The sequence below is a fragment of the Hippocampus zosterae genome, chromosome 9 (genome assembly GCF_025434085.1).
Source record: "Hippocampus zosterae strain Florida chromosome 9, ASM2543408v3, whole genome shotgun sequence".
NCBI lineage: Eukaryota > Metazoa > Chordata > Actinopteri > Syngnathiformes > Syngnathidae > Hippocampus > Hippocampus zosterae.
Genome location: NC_067459.1, coordinates 6168663 through 6188669, shown reverse-complemented (window position 1 = coordinate 6188669; position 20007 = coordinate 6168663). Strand labels below are relative to the sequence as shown.

General features: G+C 40.0%; 1 protein-coding gene across 2 annotated transcripts in view; it reads right to left on the bottom strand.

Moving 5' to 3' along the window:
* Positions 1 to 254: 254 nt before the first annotated feature.
* eya2 (EYA transcriptional coactivator and phosphatase 2) overlaps positions 255 to 20007 on the bottom strand; it is a 46353-nt gene continuing 26600 nt past the window's right edge. For both annotated transcript variants that reach the window (XM_052075174.1, XM_052075175.1), the window contains exons 6-16: positions 19196 to 19272; positions 17911 to 18094; positions 17560 to 17705; positions 16910 to 16993; positions 8649 to 8738; positions 4793 to 4851; positions 4211 to 4371; positions 2941 to 3055; positions 2256 to 2377; positions 2049 to 2149; positions 255 to 1016 (exon numbers count right to left, since the gene is read on the bottom strand). In XM_052075174.1, coding sequence (XP_051931134.1) covers positions 936 to 1016; positions 2049 to 2149; positions 2256 to 2377; positions 2941 to 3055; positions 4211 to 4371; positions 4793 to 4851; positions 8649 to 8738; positions 16910 to 16993; positions 17560 to 17705; positions 17911 to 18094; positions 19196 to 19272 — 1220 coding nt within the window. In that variant the 3' untranslated portion in view covers positions 255 to 935. The remainder of the gene's footprint in view (positions 1017 to 2048; positions 2150 to 2255; positions 2378 to 2940; positions 3056 to 4210; positions 4372 to 4792; positions 4852 to 8648; positions 8739 to 16909; positions 16994 to 17559; positions 17706 to 17910; positions 18095 to 19195; positions 19273 to 20007) is intronic.

Here is a 20007-nt window from a genome sequence, read left to right as displayed (position 1 = left end):
TGAGCCCTTTGCTCTGGAAAAAATAAACATAAAATGTGCTTATTTTGTTGTGTTTTTTTTTTTGCGTAAAACTCCTTGTTGTTGGCTTATGATAGTGGATCTTTCATTCATGCACTGACATACAGGTATGTATAATGAAAAATTAAAAATATATATATGGCCCCCCGAGTAGCACTGATGAAAAATTGTGACCCCCATCAAGCATTTAAGTTGCGCATCCCTGAGCTAAGGTGTGAGAAGAAAAGAGTCCTCCATACGGTGCAATTAACTTATTTATTTTTCTATTTGAAACGTGTGTCAAAACAAATGGAGCAGAAAGCATTATATACACATCATCATAGCTAAGCTGACAGGCACATGCGCTAACAGTCCATCTAATTTACACAAGAGGCGATTAGGGACAGAAAAGGAGGGTTAAAAAAGAAGCACAAAAGCGCACCAACATTAACACCCCAAAACAAGGAAGCGGAAGCACAAGAAACTTTTGATCTCTTCCATTTTTTTTTTTTTTTGTGGAGGCAATTCCATGACTGACAATAAATAGCTTACATTTAACTGGTAGTATTTTTCATAGCCTCTTTGATGCAGCTTTTAACCCCCCTATAACAAATGTCATTATTTGAGGACTTGAAATCAAGAATCAAATCTAGAGATGCCATTCTTTAAAGTGAGATGAATTGAATTAAATAGTCAAGGAAGAAAAAAAAAAGCCAAAGAAGTTCCCTGGGATTAGCGCTGAAGCTTTGGTCCTCTAGCCGCTCGTTTTGGTCATTTTCAACAATCAAACTTCCCGCCGACTTGACTCAGCATCACTGGGAATCATCAGTCTTAGTTTGTTCAAGAGTCCAGGAGTTCCTGGTGAAGGTGGTGTGCATGTGTGTGTATGTCTGCGTGTGTGCGTTGCGAAGGAGGGGTGTGGGGGGTCTTGACGCCCTTTACAGGTAGTCCAGCTCCAGTGCGTGGCTCAGAGCCTCCAGGTCAGCCCGGCAAGACACCCTCCAAAATGGCATGTTTTTCTGAGGACGCACAAAAGGACAACTTTCAATGAATTCAATACATGACAAAACAAAATTTCATATTAATGATGACCACAACAAAAATCATGACAGCTATTGTCACAATTGACGGACACCAAAAGCATTTCAACATGTGATTTTCATTCGAAAAATGATGAAATCAACTACGTGATGTACTTTGTCTACATTAGAAATAATGACAACAAAATAGCAACAACCAAATGAGTTTTGATGCAACGGATCAAAATGGGATGACAGAATGGAAATGTCTTTCATTAAGTTTGATTTGGATTCATATTTAAATGAACATTTCATTTTTATATTGATCGTTAATATTTAGATTCAAGATGGTGCCCACATACAGGCACTCGACATTCAATTCAGTTGTATTATTTTTTTTTTTTAATCAAATGTTTCCACATGCCACTCCTTAGAAATGTATCCATCCACTTTCCATTCCACTTATTCTCACAATGGTTGCTAAGAGGTGCTGGAGACTATCCCAGCTGTCTTCGGGCAGTTGGCGGTGGGGGGGGCACACATAGACGAAGAACCAACCGCGCTCACACTCACACCTAGGGACAATTTCGAGTGTTCCATTAATCTGCTATGCATGTTTTTAGAATGTGGGAGGAAACCAGAGTACCAGAGAAAACACACGCAGGCATGGGGAGAACATGCAAACTCCACACAAGAAGGCCGGAGCCAGAATCGAACCCGATACCTCTGCACTGTGAGGTCGACGTGCTAACCACTGGCCCACCGGGCCGCCCTTAGAAATATATCTTTAGGCAAAACCATAATGCAAAAACAAAAAAAAGTTGGGGATTGCTGTACAACGGCGATTAATTCACTTTGACTCAACTTTCATTACAATAAAATACAATATATAAATCAGCATGTATTGTATTGTATTGTAATAAAAGTCGAGTCAAAGTGAATTCATCGCCGTTGTACAGCATTACATGATAGTTGACGAGAAAAAGTCTTTAGTCGTTCAAGCCCTCGCTGAAATTTGAAAGTGAGCGTCACCTTCTTGGCCACCGTCTCCTCTTCGGTTCCGTCTCCGACCACCACGTAGACGGCTCTCCTGCCAAACCTCTGAGAGATGCGATCAAAACAGCTCTCTTTACCTGCCACACACAACAATCACACGGTGTCATTTTAAGAAAAGATTGAGTATGCATGCTTTTGCCCCCCCCCCCCCCCCCACCACCCTCAATCCCCCTCCTCACTCACCGATTTTAGTGGCACTGTAGATGTTCTCAATGGTAAAGGCTGCTCCCAAACCATACAGTAGCACTTTGGAGAGGGCCGGGACCAGCTGGGTGGTGGTCACCAGGACGTTCACGCAGTTGGGCCTGAGATCACACAGCACAATGCTGAGTCAGCTATCAAGCATTCACCATTCATCATATTTGTTGTATAGTGGGTACAGAAAGTCTACACACCATTTTTCAAACATATTTTAGGTTGTACAGGTACTACACGTGCACACACACACACACACACAGACTTTCAAGGCAACAAAATTGAGTTGGGCAATTCAACAAAATATTTTCAGTTTTGCTGTTGTGAAAACTAAAAACGAAGAAATAAGAGAACTTTTGTCCCTCATATTTTCTTCCCAACTTAAGGGTACAAGGAAAAACAAAGCAGAAAATTGTTTTGGAGCTTGCAAGTCACTTGCTTAGTTGTGCTAACTCACATTGTTGTCAACTACTTCTTTAGGTTGAAGACGCTCCAATTTCAACTGCTGTTTTAGTCCCCCCCCTTACCCCCCAAAACAAGTTGTTAGTTTTTTTTACTTTACACTGTAAAGTTTACAGTGTAGGTGTTCTCGACAGGTTATCACATCGAAAAAAAAGCGTTGCCGAAGGTGCCCTAAAATGCCAAAGAAAAAGCCAAATTAAAGTGAAGTGACCTGGTGCTGATGAGCGCCAGAGCCTTGAGGGCTTGGGTGAGCCACAGGTCAGTGAGGACCTCCATCTCCCGCCTCAGCTGGAGCCACTCCTCCCGCTTGGGGCTGCCCAGCAATCCTGACCACCAGGGGGCGGCACAAGCGTCAACATGAGAACGCGACACACACGCTTCGTGGAAACAAATCAATGAATGTGGCAAATCTTTTTTTTTTTTTTTTTAAACGACACTTCATCTGAAATTATAGTTCATTATGGTTTTTGCTCATGTCACTGTAAAACAGGTTTTCATTCGTTGTCCTCACTCTGAACTTAGACGTTGTTGGGCAGGTGAAATTACAAGTTGTTCAACAGTATAACTTCGTTTGGGTGACATTCACTGTTGTTCGACAGTGCAGTTTTCCTTCAATTGGAAGCAAAAATCCATGCTGCTCGACTTCATTTTCCCCTTTAATCATTAAATGAAGTGGTAAGGCGTCCAAGACTGTATTTTTTCTTTTCTTTAACGTGGTATTCCAAGTTGTCCATTTTCTTTGAAATGTATTTGAAATTTCCAGAAAAATACAGTGTCTAAGAGCTTCTTGCAACTTTCCTTACATTGTAGTTGAAATTTAAAGAAACAACAATTTCATCTGCTATAATCTAATGTAACTCATTTGATTCATTATTGACTGACACTTTAAGTGAAATTCCAAGTGGTTCAATGTTGTAATTTTCCTTCAATTGAAGGTGAATTTCCAAAGAGTTACCATATTGTTCACTGAAGTGGAAATGAATTACGTTTTTAAGCAGTTGTTTTTTTTAATTTCAGGTGAATTTGCTTGTCAGACAACAGTTTTTATAAAATACTTGGGTGAAATACCAGGTTGTTTGAAAACACAGTTTCCTTTAAACATGCAAAGAAATTTCAAGCTTCATTTTAGGTGACATTACAAATTGTTAATGTGGTTTTCTTCACATATGAAGTGAAATTGTGCATTTTAGACAGCATATTTCTTTCAGTGGCAAACCAAATTGTCAGTGGTTCAGATGTCTTCGTGTAAATATGAGGCAAATTTTCATTTTTTTGGACAGTCCAATTCTGAAGATGAAATTCCAAGTTGCACAATAATGATTTTTTTTATATTGTTGGTGAAATTTCAAGTTTTTAAAAGTAAAAACAACAACAACAACAACAACAGCAACAAGGGAACAAAGCTGTCATGAAACCATGTGTAATTCAATCCAAACTACAGCTAAGTGAATACATTTTACGAATCGGAGTGAACACATTACCTCCAACATTATTCTTGTATGTGTTGTAAATCTCTTTGACCCGCCGGTATCGGAACGCCAGCTTTCTCATCCAGTCCACCCCGCCGTGAACCCCTGAACCCAAGCACAGGGAGCCGGCTCCCGCCGGGCTTTGGAAGCCATCCGTTGTGAAATTGTATGTGCTGCAATACAAAAAAAAAAGCTACTTAATACAAATAACACAAACACCACAAGCAATCCTTATAATTAATCACCAACGGCCAATTGATTTCTCACTGCATATTTTCAGTGAGACTGAATCAAATGGTCTTTTAAAAGTTTTTTCCAACTGTCATTTCCTCATATTTCCACATGGAGGCGCAAAAGAAGAGCTAATTTCATGCTCGGGGAGGTAAAGGGACAATAAGTACCACACATCGGCCACATATACAGTACTGTACTGTAGATCAACAAAAAACAAAATTCCCGCTGTGAGATCATATGGGAATGAACATATGACGGAAGATCACAAAAATACATGGAATATAAAGGGAATTAAAAAGAATGAATGTGGTGAAGAATGCCATTTAAGGCGTTTTAAAAGCATGATGCACGGTTTTCTACCTCAGGTCTTGACCGTTGTCATCCGACGCCACGTCGTCAATGTGAACCTGGTCGCATTCCTAACAAAAGGCAAAGCAAAAGGCACAAAGGTGCAATTAAAAATGTGAGCGCGATTATCTCTGCACAAGCACAATGTTATATTGAGTGAATATATTTGCCTTCTTATTTTTCTGTGAAACTCCAAAAAGACGGACAGCAACTTGTTTTTCTTTTTCATTGAAGGTGAAATCAAACTTTCTTTTATATGTACGCACGGGTCAGAAAGAAACTAATAAATGATTTATCCATAAAAACTGCATCCAAACATGTTTTTGTTGTATTAAAGTAAACTTATAATAGCTCATGCAACCCATTTGTTCAAAACGCCATGCGCACATTCATATTTGCCTGCAAGTGGCATAGCCGTGACGTCAACGCGTTAAAAGCCATCGTGGCACAGCCGTCTCCCCAATTTAACGCGGCTTTTTCTTGGTCAAATTCTGATTAATTTTGAGTCATCCACACAAGTTTGCAGAGTCAAATTGAGGGACGGCATGTCAATCCTTCACTGGCTGACTCTGTGTCAGATGAGGGCATTGCTGCATGGATGGATGATCTACATCAGTGGTGTTAAACATACGGCCCGTGGGCCGGAACTGGCCACAAGGAAGTTCAATCAGGCCCGCAGGGGAATTTAAAAGTGACATTTTGGAGAAATAAAGATGACATAAAAACATAAAATGAAAACAACAACAAGTGTAATGCTCTAAATCAGTGGTTCTTAACCTTGTGAGAGGTACAGAACCCAACGCGTTCATATGCACATTCAACGAACCCTTCATTACTGAAAAATAAAAATATGATTTGAGAAGTGTTTCTTTAGTTATGCCGTTGCGAGGCTAGAGTTGCTCAACTCAGCATGACAAATCATGCAGATACATGTGAATCCATGTTGTACATATTCGTCTGGCCAATTATTATTTTTTTTGCTCGACATAATTAGCATGGACTAAAACATTCTAAAAAAAAAAAATCACATCACGTACTATCACAACAGTCACACATTGACTAATGAGCAAAGTAAATTTCCCGCAGCACTGATTGGACGAGCAATGTAGCGGTCATGTGATCATCTGCAGCCAGTGATGGCCAGGTGGGCATATCGTAACTGAATGACATGTTGAGTTGGGTGTGTCTTAACCTCCATGGCAGAATCTCTGTCGAACTCCTGATACCAATTCATCGAACCCCGGGGTTCGATCGAACCCAGGTTAAGATCCACTGCTCTAAATTGCCCCGAGGTGTGAGTGTGAGCGCGGATGGTTGATGGTCTCTGTGTGCGCTGTGATTGGCTGACAACCAATTCAGGGTTGCCAGCCATCTTTGGCTGACTGGCCAACGTGATCTTCAGCACGGTGCTTTTTCCTAATTTGACTCATTTGATGTCACTGAATTCCGCATTAAAAAAATGCTGGGTACCTGAAAAGCGAACTATATTTCCAAGTATTTCTTTTCATCGATACTATCATAGTCATCATAGTGCAAGTACACACAGTGTATGACCTCATCAAGCGAGCGCGCCTCGCAAAGGTGCACGTGTACATTGCTGCTTAAGGTGGTTTCATTCAAAAATGTACTTATATTTACAGCTGTCTTCGGGCAGCAGGCGGGGGACACCTTGAACTGGTTTCCAGCCAATCGCAGGGCACACATAGATGAACAACAACCATTTGTGCTCACAATCACACCGAGGGACAATTTAGAGTGTTCAAATAACCTACTATGCATGTTTTTGGAATGTGGGAGGAAACCAGAGTACCCAGTGTCACGTCGCGTGTCCGGCAGCAGGTGGCGGGTTTTCTCCTCCGCCATCTGCTCACCTGTCCGTAATTTCGGGCTGATTACCCTCCTTTATTAAGAGACTCCGGCAGTCATCTCACTGCCGGAGAATTCCTTACCGTGCCATTGCTCTCTCTCGCTATTTTCATCGTTCGATATTACTCGCTGCCTTTTTGCCTTACGGCCACTACTATTGTTAGTCGCGTTGCATCCAAATTGTTATTGCTCTAAGTTTACTGATCTCTGTACTTCCTCGCTCTTTGTTTTTCCGCGAGCGTTTTCGGTTGTTTCCCTTATTTCCTGGTCCTTATTTGACCAGCGTTTTTTGTTACCGTTTTCCCTGTCGGGCTCTTTCTGTTCGTTATTAAAACCTTTTGTGTTTCATACAAAATCTTTTCGTGTCTGCTTTTCCCTGGGATCCACCTCGTTATTTTTGTTGTGCACGAGGCGATTTTTCATCGCCTCGGGCACAACGTGACACCCAGAGAAAACCCATGCAGGCATCGGAATCAACCCCCCGGACCTGATTACTGTGAGGCAGAAGTGCAAGCAAATTGTCCACCATGCAGCCTGTTTTCTTTCATGTAGTTGCTCATGTAGCTAATTTTCCTTCAGGTTTTAAATAAAATTCCAGGTTGCTAACGTAGTACAGCGTAATGTGAGGCTTTTCGTGTGAACACAAAGCAGGTGACGATGTCTTTGACAGCCTTAAATACGAGCCTGTGAGTGGTGACACGGCAGAGATGAGGTAATTGCACCTTAAGACTTAGCAGCAGCCATATGCTGTTCCTGCTTAAGAGATTTACGTGACGCCTGAAAACAATGAGAAAAAAGAAAAACGGGTTCTGTTGGCTTCTTTCCCGGCCCTTCATTCACTCCTCCGCCCACTCCACTAATGTTCCTGTCTCACAAGCATGCATACACACACACACACACACACACGCACACACACACACACACACACACACACACACACAAACAAGCTCTTTCTTATTTGTTTTAAAAGCGGCACACACATAATCAACGAGATTATTGTGCATTAAGTAATTCATTATTTTACAGATAAAAGCTTGGCTGCTAATGCCAGTAGATTAAAAAACTTGCCATTGTTTTGTTTGACAAAGTCACAGTGATATTAACTTGAACAATGTTTTTTTTATGTGCTTATAGAGTGATACACTGACGACTCTTGACCGTCTATTCTGACCGGCGCAGGCTGCTCTGCTAGCCCAACAATGAATATTAATATTTGAAAAAGAAGAAATATCTCTGAAAATCCAAAACGAGTAAACTAAAAAAATAATAAATAAATAAATGAATAAGGTGACCTTTTTTTAATGGTCACTTTTACTTCCATTCAATCTGATTTTTTATCCCTCCTTTCTTTTTTTTTCCAAATTTTGTTAAATAAATCAACAAAAAAACTAAATCAGGCAAAATTATGGCATGAATAATTATTTTTTTCCTTAGTCATTTTTTAAATACACACTACATCAGTGGTTCCTAAAGTTTTTACCACAAGTACCACCACCAAAAATACTTAGCCCTCCAAAAACCAGCATCTTGCCATACATTAAAATACAGTATGTAGTAGGCCAAAGTGTTAATAAAAAATGAGGCATAGGTTTTACATTTATTATTCTTCCAAGCCACTGTAAAATTATGCACTTTTAATATTTGATTCAGTGATTGTATTATGTACCACTAGAGGGAGCTAACATACCACGACTGGTACTTGTACCACACATACTGCTCCACATTTTTCTCTCCAGTTGTTTGGGTTTTTTTTGGGTGGGGGGGTATATTTGTTGTTTTTCAGCAATTCTTATAATGAATATTCTCATTAATATTCAATGTTTTATTCACATGCAGTTCTAATTCATATTGTTACCGGTACTTTTATTAAGTTGCTATTATTTATTTATTTTACGACTAACGTGATCGATAATATTTGCGTCAATGATGATTTAGACAACACTTAACTTGATTTAAGTATTTTGGGTTATTATTTAGAAGAGCAAAAGCCTCCCCAGTTTACCTCCAAGTCATTGAAGAAGAGTCGTGAATCGGCCAAATTGAAGATCATCTCCTCCATCCACAAACCCAGTGAAACCGCTTTGGATGAATCCTGCAACAAGATCAGAACTCAACAAGCAGCTCAATTAAGAAGAGGATTCACAAATTCAAACAATTAAAAATAAAAAGCAAGAACAACCTGCACTGTAAAATACTTAATGAAAGATAAGATCTGCATGAGTGACAGCCTGTGCGGTATTCCGACGCTATCGCGTGGATCTGATTTAGGGAACAATCATTCATCTTGAGAAATGTTCTTGGCTTTGTCAGTGCAGGCTGCCTGCTCCGATTGGGAATCTTGTCCCTTCCGCTGTTGACTCGGAGAACGTCAATCACGTTCCAGGGCAGGCAAGTGTGAATCCGCTTCAACACTTCTCTGATTCTTATCTGGGCACGTTTGCATCGTTTCATTTACACACGGACACTTTTTGTGAGAGCACTTTTATAATGTGTCTAGCTCACGAACATGAACATTTTCACATTTTCATTCCTCCAAAACATCATTTTTTTTTCCAAATCAAAATTTTCAGTAGCATAAGCAAATGCTAATCATGTAATAAATGTGAAAATAAATACATGTATTTCTGCATTTTAATCCGCGTATAGCTTTTGACATACCACCACCTACCACCATCTGACTGGTAAGTATTTACCCTCACCACATGATTGCGTGGTGATGATTTGAGGCACTGAGAACAACAGTTGGCTCCAAGTATGTGCTGGCCATTGGGAATTTCGTCAAATTGAGTTGGTTTTCCCGAATAGAAGGTCTATTTCTGGGCTGGTCGAATCGCCTGAGGGAGCCTTCCCCGATTAAATGTCATTTTGTGGTGACAATCAATGGTCAACACACCAAGAAACGCTGCTTTAACCACCAAATATAAAATAATCACCAGTCAATCGGCGAAAATTAGCATAGTTAGCATTAGCAGAGACTAAAAGAACCCTATTCAGGTTAAAAAAAAAGCCGGTATGTACACATAATCAATAGACTCCCAACTTTCTAATTTTGAATTCTTGGCCCGTTAAGTCTTTATTATCGCCATTATTCCATAATTCTGTTTTATGAACAGCATACAAAGCCACATAGTTCCTTTTGACAGCTACTGGAAAATAATTTTGATAATTTTCATGTCAGGGCATGTTACTGGCATAGATAGATGAATAAATGTCCATTGTTGCCAGCCATGGATGCTGAACCATTTTTCTTCAGATGAACCGAAATCGGATAATATCCTGTGCAACTTCAAAACTCATTTGCTCTGGATAAATTAAAATGAATACAGTGCACATACAATATGTTTTGCAAAGTGTAGCAAAAATTTTGGCTTTCACTTTTACTTTGTGCACCAGCAAAATGTACGCCAGGAAGCTGTGTGGGTGCTCAGTCACCCGAAATGACAAAAGCAGTTGTGAGCGCAGATGTGCGCCGCATTGTTTAGAGCTTTGTCGTGTCCGCCGGCGGCAAGCTAGTTGGGAGAGGCAACAGGATGCTAGCCAAAGGTGAACGCCAGATTAGCACATTCACGTTGACGAGCCAAATCTCCGGGCGGCTGGTGAATAATTACACAATTGGAAAATAAGCCCTTTTGTATGTACAAATGAAGAGGCAATGATGGAAATAATGTCGAGGGAGGAGCATCGCGGGACAGAAAAAGTAGAGATTCATGAAAGAATGAATGAGGCGGAGTTAAAGGATTACGAAAGTATTGTTCTTCTTCTCTCACAATTATAATAATTATCCATAATCACCATTTCCAACATGCAAAATCCTTTCTCGGATAATCCAGAGGAAGAAAGATTTAAAGCATCACAATGTTCTCGACTCACACAAAGGGGGTTGTGGGTCAACGAGCGCACACATTTGGTGGTCTGGTCGAACCTTTGTTTCGTGTACAAGGAACGTGGAATGGCCAAGAAAGAAAACGGGCACAGCTTTGAGTGCATTTTGTCCAAATCAAAGCATTTGTGAGGCATTTTATTTGAAGGAAATGATGAAGATTCATTTGAAATGATATGAAAGTGTTTTGGGCTCATCGTTTGTCCTATAAGTAGCAATTGAATGTTGACTACGGGCATTTATTTTATGTTTCGGATCGATCTCATTTACTCGTGTGTTTTCACGATTCACGATTCATTGTAGTTCACTTACTTGTATAAGATGAGTGGACTGTACTATTATGAGTTGAGTACTGCATTAGGTAGCGTTACGACTTTTGGACAAATTCAGGTTATATAAATGGACATTGTGGTAAATACCATTTTGGAATCTATTGCAGATCATTGGTGCTGTTTGGCCCATTTTATGGGTGTCAGAAAAAAATAGATAGATAGATAGATAGATAGATAGATAGATAGATAGATAGATAGATAGATAGATAGATAGATAGATAGATAGATAGATAGATAGATAGATAGATAGATAGATAGATAGATAGATAGATAGATAGATAGATAGATAGATAGATAGATAGATAGATAGATAGACAGATAGATAGACAGATAGATAGATAGATAGATAGATAGATAGATAGATAGATAGATAGATAGATAGATAGATAGATAGATAGATAGATAGATAGATAGATAGATAGATAGATAGATAGACAGATAGATATTTTCTCCCCCAAAAAACAATTAATCCAATGTATTTGCAGCCCTTGGTTTGCAGCCCTTGGTTTCTTTAGGATGCCACTTGCTTTGGATCGTGATCAAATCTATTCCACTTCAGGTCATTTGTGACATTGTCGAGGAATCAAATGCAACTCAATATGGATATGAAATACAAAACGTTTCATTATTGTATCACTTGAAATATTATTTAGGAAAGTAATTATTAGAAAGTGGAGAGTCAAAAAAATAAAAACCAAATTAGCTTCAATATTACTTTACTACTAGTACTAATATTACTAGTTTTTAAACAAATTAAAACAGAGTTGAGTCATCAGAGCAAACAGTTATTGTGTTGTGATTATTTATTAATTTATTTATGAATTAAAAATGATGAGTTTGGCTTGACTTTGTGACACCACACTCACCCATTTTTTGCATAGTTTTGCATACTGGTACACTGGAAGAATATGTACATATTTTCTTTCTTGAAACGTTAAAAACACATAGTAATTACTGTATTATTGTGTACTTTATTAATAACAGACTGAAATAAGACGACAAATCTAATCTGTTGACTTTTATCCCTTTCAGGCACAGCGGTTTATCATGTTATCAGGTCACAGTTTATCATTATTGCTGCATGAAAGGGTTCATGTCACTTTTGCGAGGTAGTGGTGCACCCCAAAAAGCAGGCATGAGGGAGGAGCAGGGTATACTTGACAGATTGTATTAAACCAGAGAAAACTAAATCCAAAACAAACAAAGTACAAAGTATCAAACAAAACAATGACTGGAGCTAAAAAAACAACAATGACCGAAACATGACTGAAACAAACCTGACAGTAGCAAACAGCAACAAAGATACAAACAATGACCTGACAATGAGTGGTCGGGCGGGAGTCCTTTTAAAGCACTAATTACATAATGACCAACAGGTGTGAAGCTGCAGGGGGAGCCTTACAGTGCCACCTGTTGGTCCCAAACTGAATCATGACAGTTCAACTTTTAAATAGTGTTATCAGTATGTGTTAGCTGCCTGCTTGCTGGATTTGTTCACATCTTGTACATTTTCTGGGAGCTAAGCCTATCCTCACAAGGGTCACAGGGTATTCTGGAGCCTGTCCCAGGTGTCTTCGGGCAGTAGGCGGGGGACACCCTGAACTGGTTGCCAGCCAATCACAGGGCACACATGGACAATAGGAATGTGAATCTCAGCACTGAGGACGATTCGATACACATCTCGATGCACTGCCAGCGATGCGATACTTAAACGATACATGGAATTTTCTGGCGATACGATGCGATACGTTTCACCGTCGTCACGGTGTGATACGATGCGATACACATTAAGTTCAAATCAATGCGATCCGATACGATACAATGCAATTTGTTGCGATATTGTGCAATTAAACATGAAAAAAAGCTTTTAAAAAGATTGAATTCAGTATGGTATTACAAAAAGGATACCACTTTATTCCTTATAAACAGTAGAACTTGTAAAATAACTTATTTAAGCCCTTTCACAATTGGGTTTTGTGCAAAGAAAATGTAAACAATTTGGCACCTGAGACTCATAGCTGTTGCTATAGTGTGAACACAATCAGACTATTCTCACTGAGTATCTTATATGAAATATAATAATAATATATATATGTATATGAATCTATAGCGCAAGATGTCCACCCATCCACTGTAAGTGCAACTCTGTGCCCACTGTTCAGCGACACAGTAATCTCACTTCTCACTTTGTTGTACACATCGGGAATATGTTTGTAAGTGAACACAGACCTGTCTGGTATTTTATACCTGGGTTCCAAAACGTGCACGAGCTGTCTGAAACCCTCGTTGTCCACCACGCTAAGGCTGGAGGTCTTTGCATATGAAATAAGCAGTGGCCTTAGTTATAGCCATTGCGCGGTCACAGTGAGTTGCAAGGGGACTCCCAAAATAAGAGGCAATTTTTTCTGATCCTGACCTGGTTTACCAAGAGTTTCTCCCGTGTCCGACGAGGAACTGGGCGGGGAAGCGGGGGTGCGGGAGGGAAACTTGTCGGTGATCTGGTGCGAGCGTTTTAAGTGGGTCTGCATATTTGTGGTGCTGCCGTTGTATGGCTTCTTAGTGCGACATTCTTTGCAAATCACAGAGGTTCTATCAAGCTTTCCGTCTTTCTTTTCGAAGCCGGAGTATTTCCAAACACAAGATTTGAATGTTGCGGCTGCATTAAATATAGTAGTTTCCTCGCTGCTGCTTGCGCTAACTTCCATAATGTTTCGCTAGTTGTGTACTGGACTGTATGTGACGCACGGCTACCGTCCGTATTCAAAACAAAACGCAAAGCAATGATGGTGCATTCATTGCGCCTATGAAAGGGCAGATAGGTGACGTTTAACATGAATAAAACGGCGCTTGAATGGGATTTTACCGATACCCATCAATGCATCGTGATGAATCGCGATTTCACCCGTCAATCGCGTCGTACCCAGTGAATGAGCCGATGCACTCGGATCGCGCACATGCGCATCGATGTAACGATTAATATTGATTATTTTCCACACCCTTAATGGACAAACAACTTTTCACACTCACAATCCCACCTAGGGACTATTTAGAGTGTTCAGTCAGCCTGCCATGCATGTTTTTGGAATGTGGGAGGAAACTGGAGTACCCGGACAAAACCCAAGCAGGCACGGGGAGAACATGCAAACTCCTCACAGGAAGGCCAGAGCTGGGAACGAATTCTACACTTCTGTACTGTGAGGTCGACACTCTATGCTATGCTCGATTATTTTATGTTCATTTCGAATGTATTTATGTACAACTCTTTGCTTCAGATGTGTTGGTTTTGAAAATGCTCCATAAATAAAATTGTTTTGAGTGGAGTTGAGCTTGTCATGAAGCAAGTAATAGCCCGCAAATGAACAAATAATTGACAAGTAAGCGGATGGATTTTTTGGGGGGTGGAGGGGCTTGGCCCAACTGAGTGACATTCCCGTTCAAGTTTTGAACGGAGTCCAGGTTAGCTTTCTCAGTTCCAGCAGAGAGTCTCTGGGAATTAATGAGAAATTTTTGCCGTATGAGTCACATTTCAGCATTTTGCAAGTCATTATTTTGTTCTTCTGAGCCGTGGAAAGTTTGGAAAAATAACGGAAGGGGAAAAAAAGAATAAGAGCATGCAGCATGAGGCCATCGCCGATCCCACTCTCAAACCCTGTCAGCCTTGCGTCGAGCTGCAGGGGGACCGTGAGAATTCAAAACACTACATTCCCGGCCAAAGGCAAGAAACGCACCACTGTCCGCACCCCCTCTGTTGCTCCCGTGTTATGTAAAACATCCCGCTGGATGTCAATCATTCCGCAGGAAGCCAGCGTAGCTAAGCATGCCGTCTGTGTTAAGAAAAGAAACAGCGCGGGGCAGAGCGGGAAAAACATTTTAGCGTGTGAAACGCTTCACAAAAGTCCACTGCCCTTCATCCGAGCAGTCGGGCGCGTTTTTAATATTGATCTAGTGAGCCCCGGAATATTAGCGATTCGCTGCTCACAATTTTAGATACGGTAAACTCCCCTCTATCATTGGCCTTCCAGAACACCCCCGCAATAAGTAAATTCCATGATGGAGAATCTCCTGAGGTGTTTTGATTAAAATTAAAAGGCACTTCTTTTTTAAGGTCTCTAAACACGCTTTAAAATAATACAAGCAAATTCTGTAAATTCTGTTACTCAAATGCTACCCTTAAAACCCAAAGGGTCAAATTTGGCCCTAATCCTAAATTAGGATTAAAGCATTAAATATTTGAAAAAACATACTTTATATTTGGGTGTTCACTGAACATATAGCAGTCATTTCATGTAAAATTTATAATTTTCCAAAGAAGAAACGGGTTCTTGGGTTCTCCGTGGTTAATGTATTGAGACAGAGCAGTGATAAGATAAAAATATTGCATATAACAGTGGAGTGGTTTACCGTTCCCTTCATGAGTTCACAGTAAACAAATCAAATTTTCTCCAAAGTAACAAACTTAACTTATCGGCCTCTATGCGTGTAGACAGGTGTGCACGTGTTTGGTGTAAAAACCGCCACATCTTGATTTTTCGAGTCAGGGCAAAGCTAGTTTCGCGTGTTTAGGAATTTGGCAGACCGCCCTGCGCCATGTTGGGTCCTCAGGCGGACTGAGGACATTTTATTTTAGACGCCCCTGTGCTTGTGATAATTTGGTGATTGAAAGTTAGATTTTAGACCAATTTAGGACTAAGTTGCGGCGCGGGTGGCGTCACATAATTTTGGTGGACTTTATCCGGGCGCAAGTAGAGAGATCATTGCGTTCTGCTGATTTGTGGTGAATATCAGTGTATTTCAATCAGAAATATGAAAACGGTGCAAATCAAATCCTCTGAATTGTTGTAAAATAGAAACCAGTTCACTGAATGAAGGATTATCAATTGTCAAAGCCTCGTCTACACTGAATTTAAAGGAATGTAACGAACTGCTTCCATTGGCTGGGAAGCAAGTCAGCTGTGTTCACTCCCACAAGTGCACACGCCCCTTTCCAACTCTGCTCATTTCTAATACCAAAAGAAAACTCCACCCATGTGCACAGTTAGACTCAGCTTTGCACTGCTGTAGTTTTGTGCTGGCCATTAAAATTGGCCCCATCATCTCACGATAAACATTAATAACCATGTCTGAAGATTTACATTATAAAATGAACCTACATCCATTCCTGTCTGTGTAAAAAGCACTGAGACATTTAGTAATGTCTTTTTCTTCGACAAAAATGTCACTGAGCTTGAATTACTTTGTGATTTGACTCTTTAAATTCAAATTTTAATCTTCAAATTTACAATAATAAACACAATAGTGTGCCACCATCTAGTGGCTAACAGTGGATTTGCACCCAAAATAAACAAACGTGAAATTGAGTTATAACTGGACCAAAAAGAATTATGAGACCATGAACCCACAACCCATCATGGAGAGGATTGAGTTTTTGTTTTCCTGGGGAACCTATCCTCAGCTATTAGCTTCACGTATATGTGGATTTTTGCGCTCTTTCTGTAATGTCACACGATGCCACTAAACTATTGACAAATAGCAATGTAGTAATTGATGTCTGGAAGGAAGTATGTTAAAGACATCCATCTTGATTGAGAGACTGCAGGCTTTTTAAGGCAAGTGGTAAGTTTAACCTGGGTTGTAACGGAGAGTCTTTTAAGGTGGAAATTAATCATGAATCTTGTTAAAGCAAAAATGTCCAAATCTATCAATGAACCAGAAGAATTACCCCCATCGCCCCCACCCTCTCGCCCTAATCACATCTTTGTTACAAGTACATGTATGTACAACTGCACTTCCTATCACTTGGAAGCCATTCATTTTCTAGGGTAAAGTAATAAAATAAGTTTCAAATTATATTAAACTACTTTGGGATAATTATTATTGGTAAAAAAAATATGGCTCAAACTATTTACATCGGAAATTAGTTTTGAAAATTGTGGGGGGTGTCAATTATTTGCAGTTTACTAGACCTGAATAATACATGCATGAATGTGAGTGAAGGGGAAGTTGGGAAAGGGAGAGGCGGATTCTGGGAGGAGGTGGGTGGTGTGATGGTACCTTGCCAAATCTTGAGGAGAAGGTCCCCGTGAGGAGCGAGTGGAAAATTATGATAGTTTCATCCAGGTCCCAGATAAACACCCGCTGCAGTGAAATAACACACATTGTAGCATTAACCTCAGAAGAGAGTGAGCAGTACAGGGGAAGGCAAAAACAAAAGCATCTGCTCCTGTCTTTCATGTAACGTGTACCTCAAACATCTGGAATGACAGGTCATCCAAAATCAATAGGGTTTATTGCTCGGACGCAGAAAAATGATCCATGATTTATTGAACATTGTCTCCAACGGACCTCAAAGGAAAAAAGGTATCTCCAGATTGAACACTGAAAGAAACTTCATGTTAAAATGGACAATTTAATGTCTCGGGGAAAAAAATAATAGTTGGATGTCTGGAGGGCCTGACCACCCATGACATGTAATATGAAACAACCAAGTAAGCTATTCTGGTGTGTCTGTTGCATGTACCACAAGCATGGATCCACACAGAAATTGGCAAAGGAGTGTTACTTCAAAAGTCAAAATGCAGTTGAGTCTATATGGGCACTTGCTTTATGGATATGGTTTAATTTGGGTTATGCTTATATTTGTGCAAGTGCCATCTATTGGCATTCTGGACATGGAGGGATGGTCGCTACTTAGGGATGTTTACCTCAATGTCAGCATCCAAAGGCAGTGCTGGGTCACTGACTTTTTTCCTCCCCCTCAACTTCCCATCGGACCCCCTCCGCATGGGCACCGTGCCCCTCTCCCCCTCTTTACCTGGTGTGGGGGGGCTTGGCGGTGGGTGGTACTCTCCTAAGACCCAAAAGATTCTAATTAGTGTCTTTCTCTGTAATGTCCTGCACCGTCCAAAAATTAGGGATGCAGCATTGTGGTGAAATTTCAGGATAAACCAAAAAAGCACGATCACATTTTCAGGTGAACTTAATTGGACTTTCGGTGAAGTTCATTCTGAAATTTCACCAGATGTGTGTGGATTCTTCATGAGCAGCAGACGTACCTGTGTGAGACTCTGGGGTGTGATTGGGTAACATGATGGGGTGCTCTGGATGTTGATAGGCTAACGGGGTGCTGATGGAGGCGGGGCTGATGTTGCTGCCACTCAGGTATGGGTTGTTGTAGTGATGCGAGTTGTAATACGGCGAGTACTGACTCTGACTGTAGCTGGAATACGATGAAAACTCCTGCCAAGAAGTTAATCCCAAAAACACGCATACACATAAATTCACACATTTATCCGCAGGCTTTTTGAAATTAAATAAATGATGATATTTTTTATTTTTAAGAAATATTGCAACAGTAAATGAATACCAATCCGGGTAACAGGAAGCTACTGTAAATGTAAGACTTTTGAAATAGTTTTCATTATTTTTTTTTAAAAGAACCTTCCATTAAATTCAAGACCTCCCACTCAATAACTATGATTATTGACCATGGGCAATATAGCCTAAAAAATTGTATCACAATATTGTAGACTTGGAAAAAAAATGGCAATAATATTTTATTTTAGTTAGATTTTATTAGTATACAAACCATGTTATGTAAAGGATTAATAAAGTGTATGTTAAAAAAAAAAATAAAACCAACACTACAGCTCTCCTTGTCTCTGAGCTGCAAAAGAATGCCGATCTCTGACAATTAGGTGTTACTAATATTGCCAAACCATTATATCGCAATAATATTACCTACGGATACAAGAGTATCTGTGGGTTTAAAGAAGCAAAATTCAAGATATGTTTACGGTCTCCCTTGATTAAATTGAAGACCTTGCATAATGTACATATATTGTAGATACTGTAAATATCACTATATATACTTGAAGTGGGATATACAGGCATAGAATTACATTAATACACTTAACTACATAAATAAATTTTGTAAACAAAGGTATCCACAAGCTTAAGGAGGGAAGTAAAACTTGAGACTTTTTCTTTTTTGATTTGTTTTTTGTAGAAGGCTCCTCCCGTCAAATTTTAGCTCTCCCATTCATTCAATCTGTTGATAAGCAGTGTAAAACATGGCCTCAAGATCATATCACAATACTCTTGATAATGTCAATAGATTTCAGGAAGCCAAATGTTAGATGTTTTTGCCTTGAAAGGTAGATTTATGGATTACAATCAAAATTCCATGAATATTAACTTCTTTTTTTTAAAGTAGTATTATATATACACTGGTGCATGTTATTCATGGGATTTTACGGTGAGTGTCATCTTTTAGCATAATTAAAGCCTTCAGTTTGGAAAACTATGTTTCAGGACATACAGTACGGTGGACACACTCACTTGCTGCGTCGGGTTGAACGGCGTGGATGTGGAGATGGCGTGGCCGCCTTGGAAAATCCCAGAAGAAATGCCTGCACCTGGGAACCCACAAGAAGCCGAAGATAAAATTTATCACCTCATTAGATGGAGATTGTGACCAGCAATAATGAAACATTATTTATTACAGATATAGTGTGTGTGGGAAACAGTGCAGAGGAAGTTGTAGCTTCTTCGGTGATTTATTTTTAACACGCAACAACAACGCCGATGCTTCTCTTATCAAGTCGAGACAGGAACATCTTCCTCCGAGCTAACTTCCTACCGCGACTGTTCTGTTTGTCTGATGGAGTGTATCTCTTGTAATTTTGTCACCTCTGCACATTGAAACAATTCCCACATTTTCGCTCTACCGCCCGCACTCCTATTTGTGTACGAAGTGCATACCCTGGCGTATTGTGCTGTGAGGTGTGTAAACTCACACAGAGAGCTTGTTTGGGAACCAGGGAGCCACTCACGAGGATTTATGACAGCAGCTGGCTTTGTTTTGCAAGCACAAAGCCATGCCGGGACATCAGCCCCGAAAATCGACTGTCAACATCTCTGTTGGAAATCATTTTAAGCGGGGTTCACACATACCAATAATCCGGCCTGTTTTAAGCATTTTTAGTTCATTCATTGTCCGTTGAAATCATTGTTTTCCCCACAGATCCATTGTCCATTTCCAGCCTCTCGTTTTCATAATTCATGAATTGTGACCAAAGATTGAGTCACTGGAAGCTCCCCGGTGATTCAAAAATCTTCAAAATAGATTTAGTTCAAAGTAGCGTCAACTA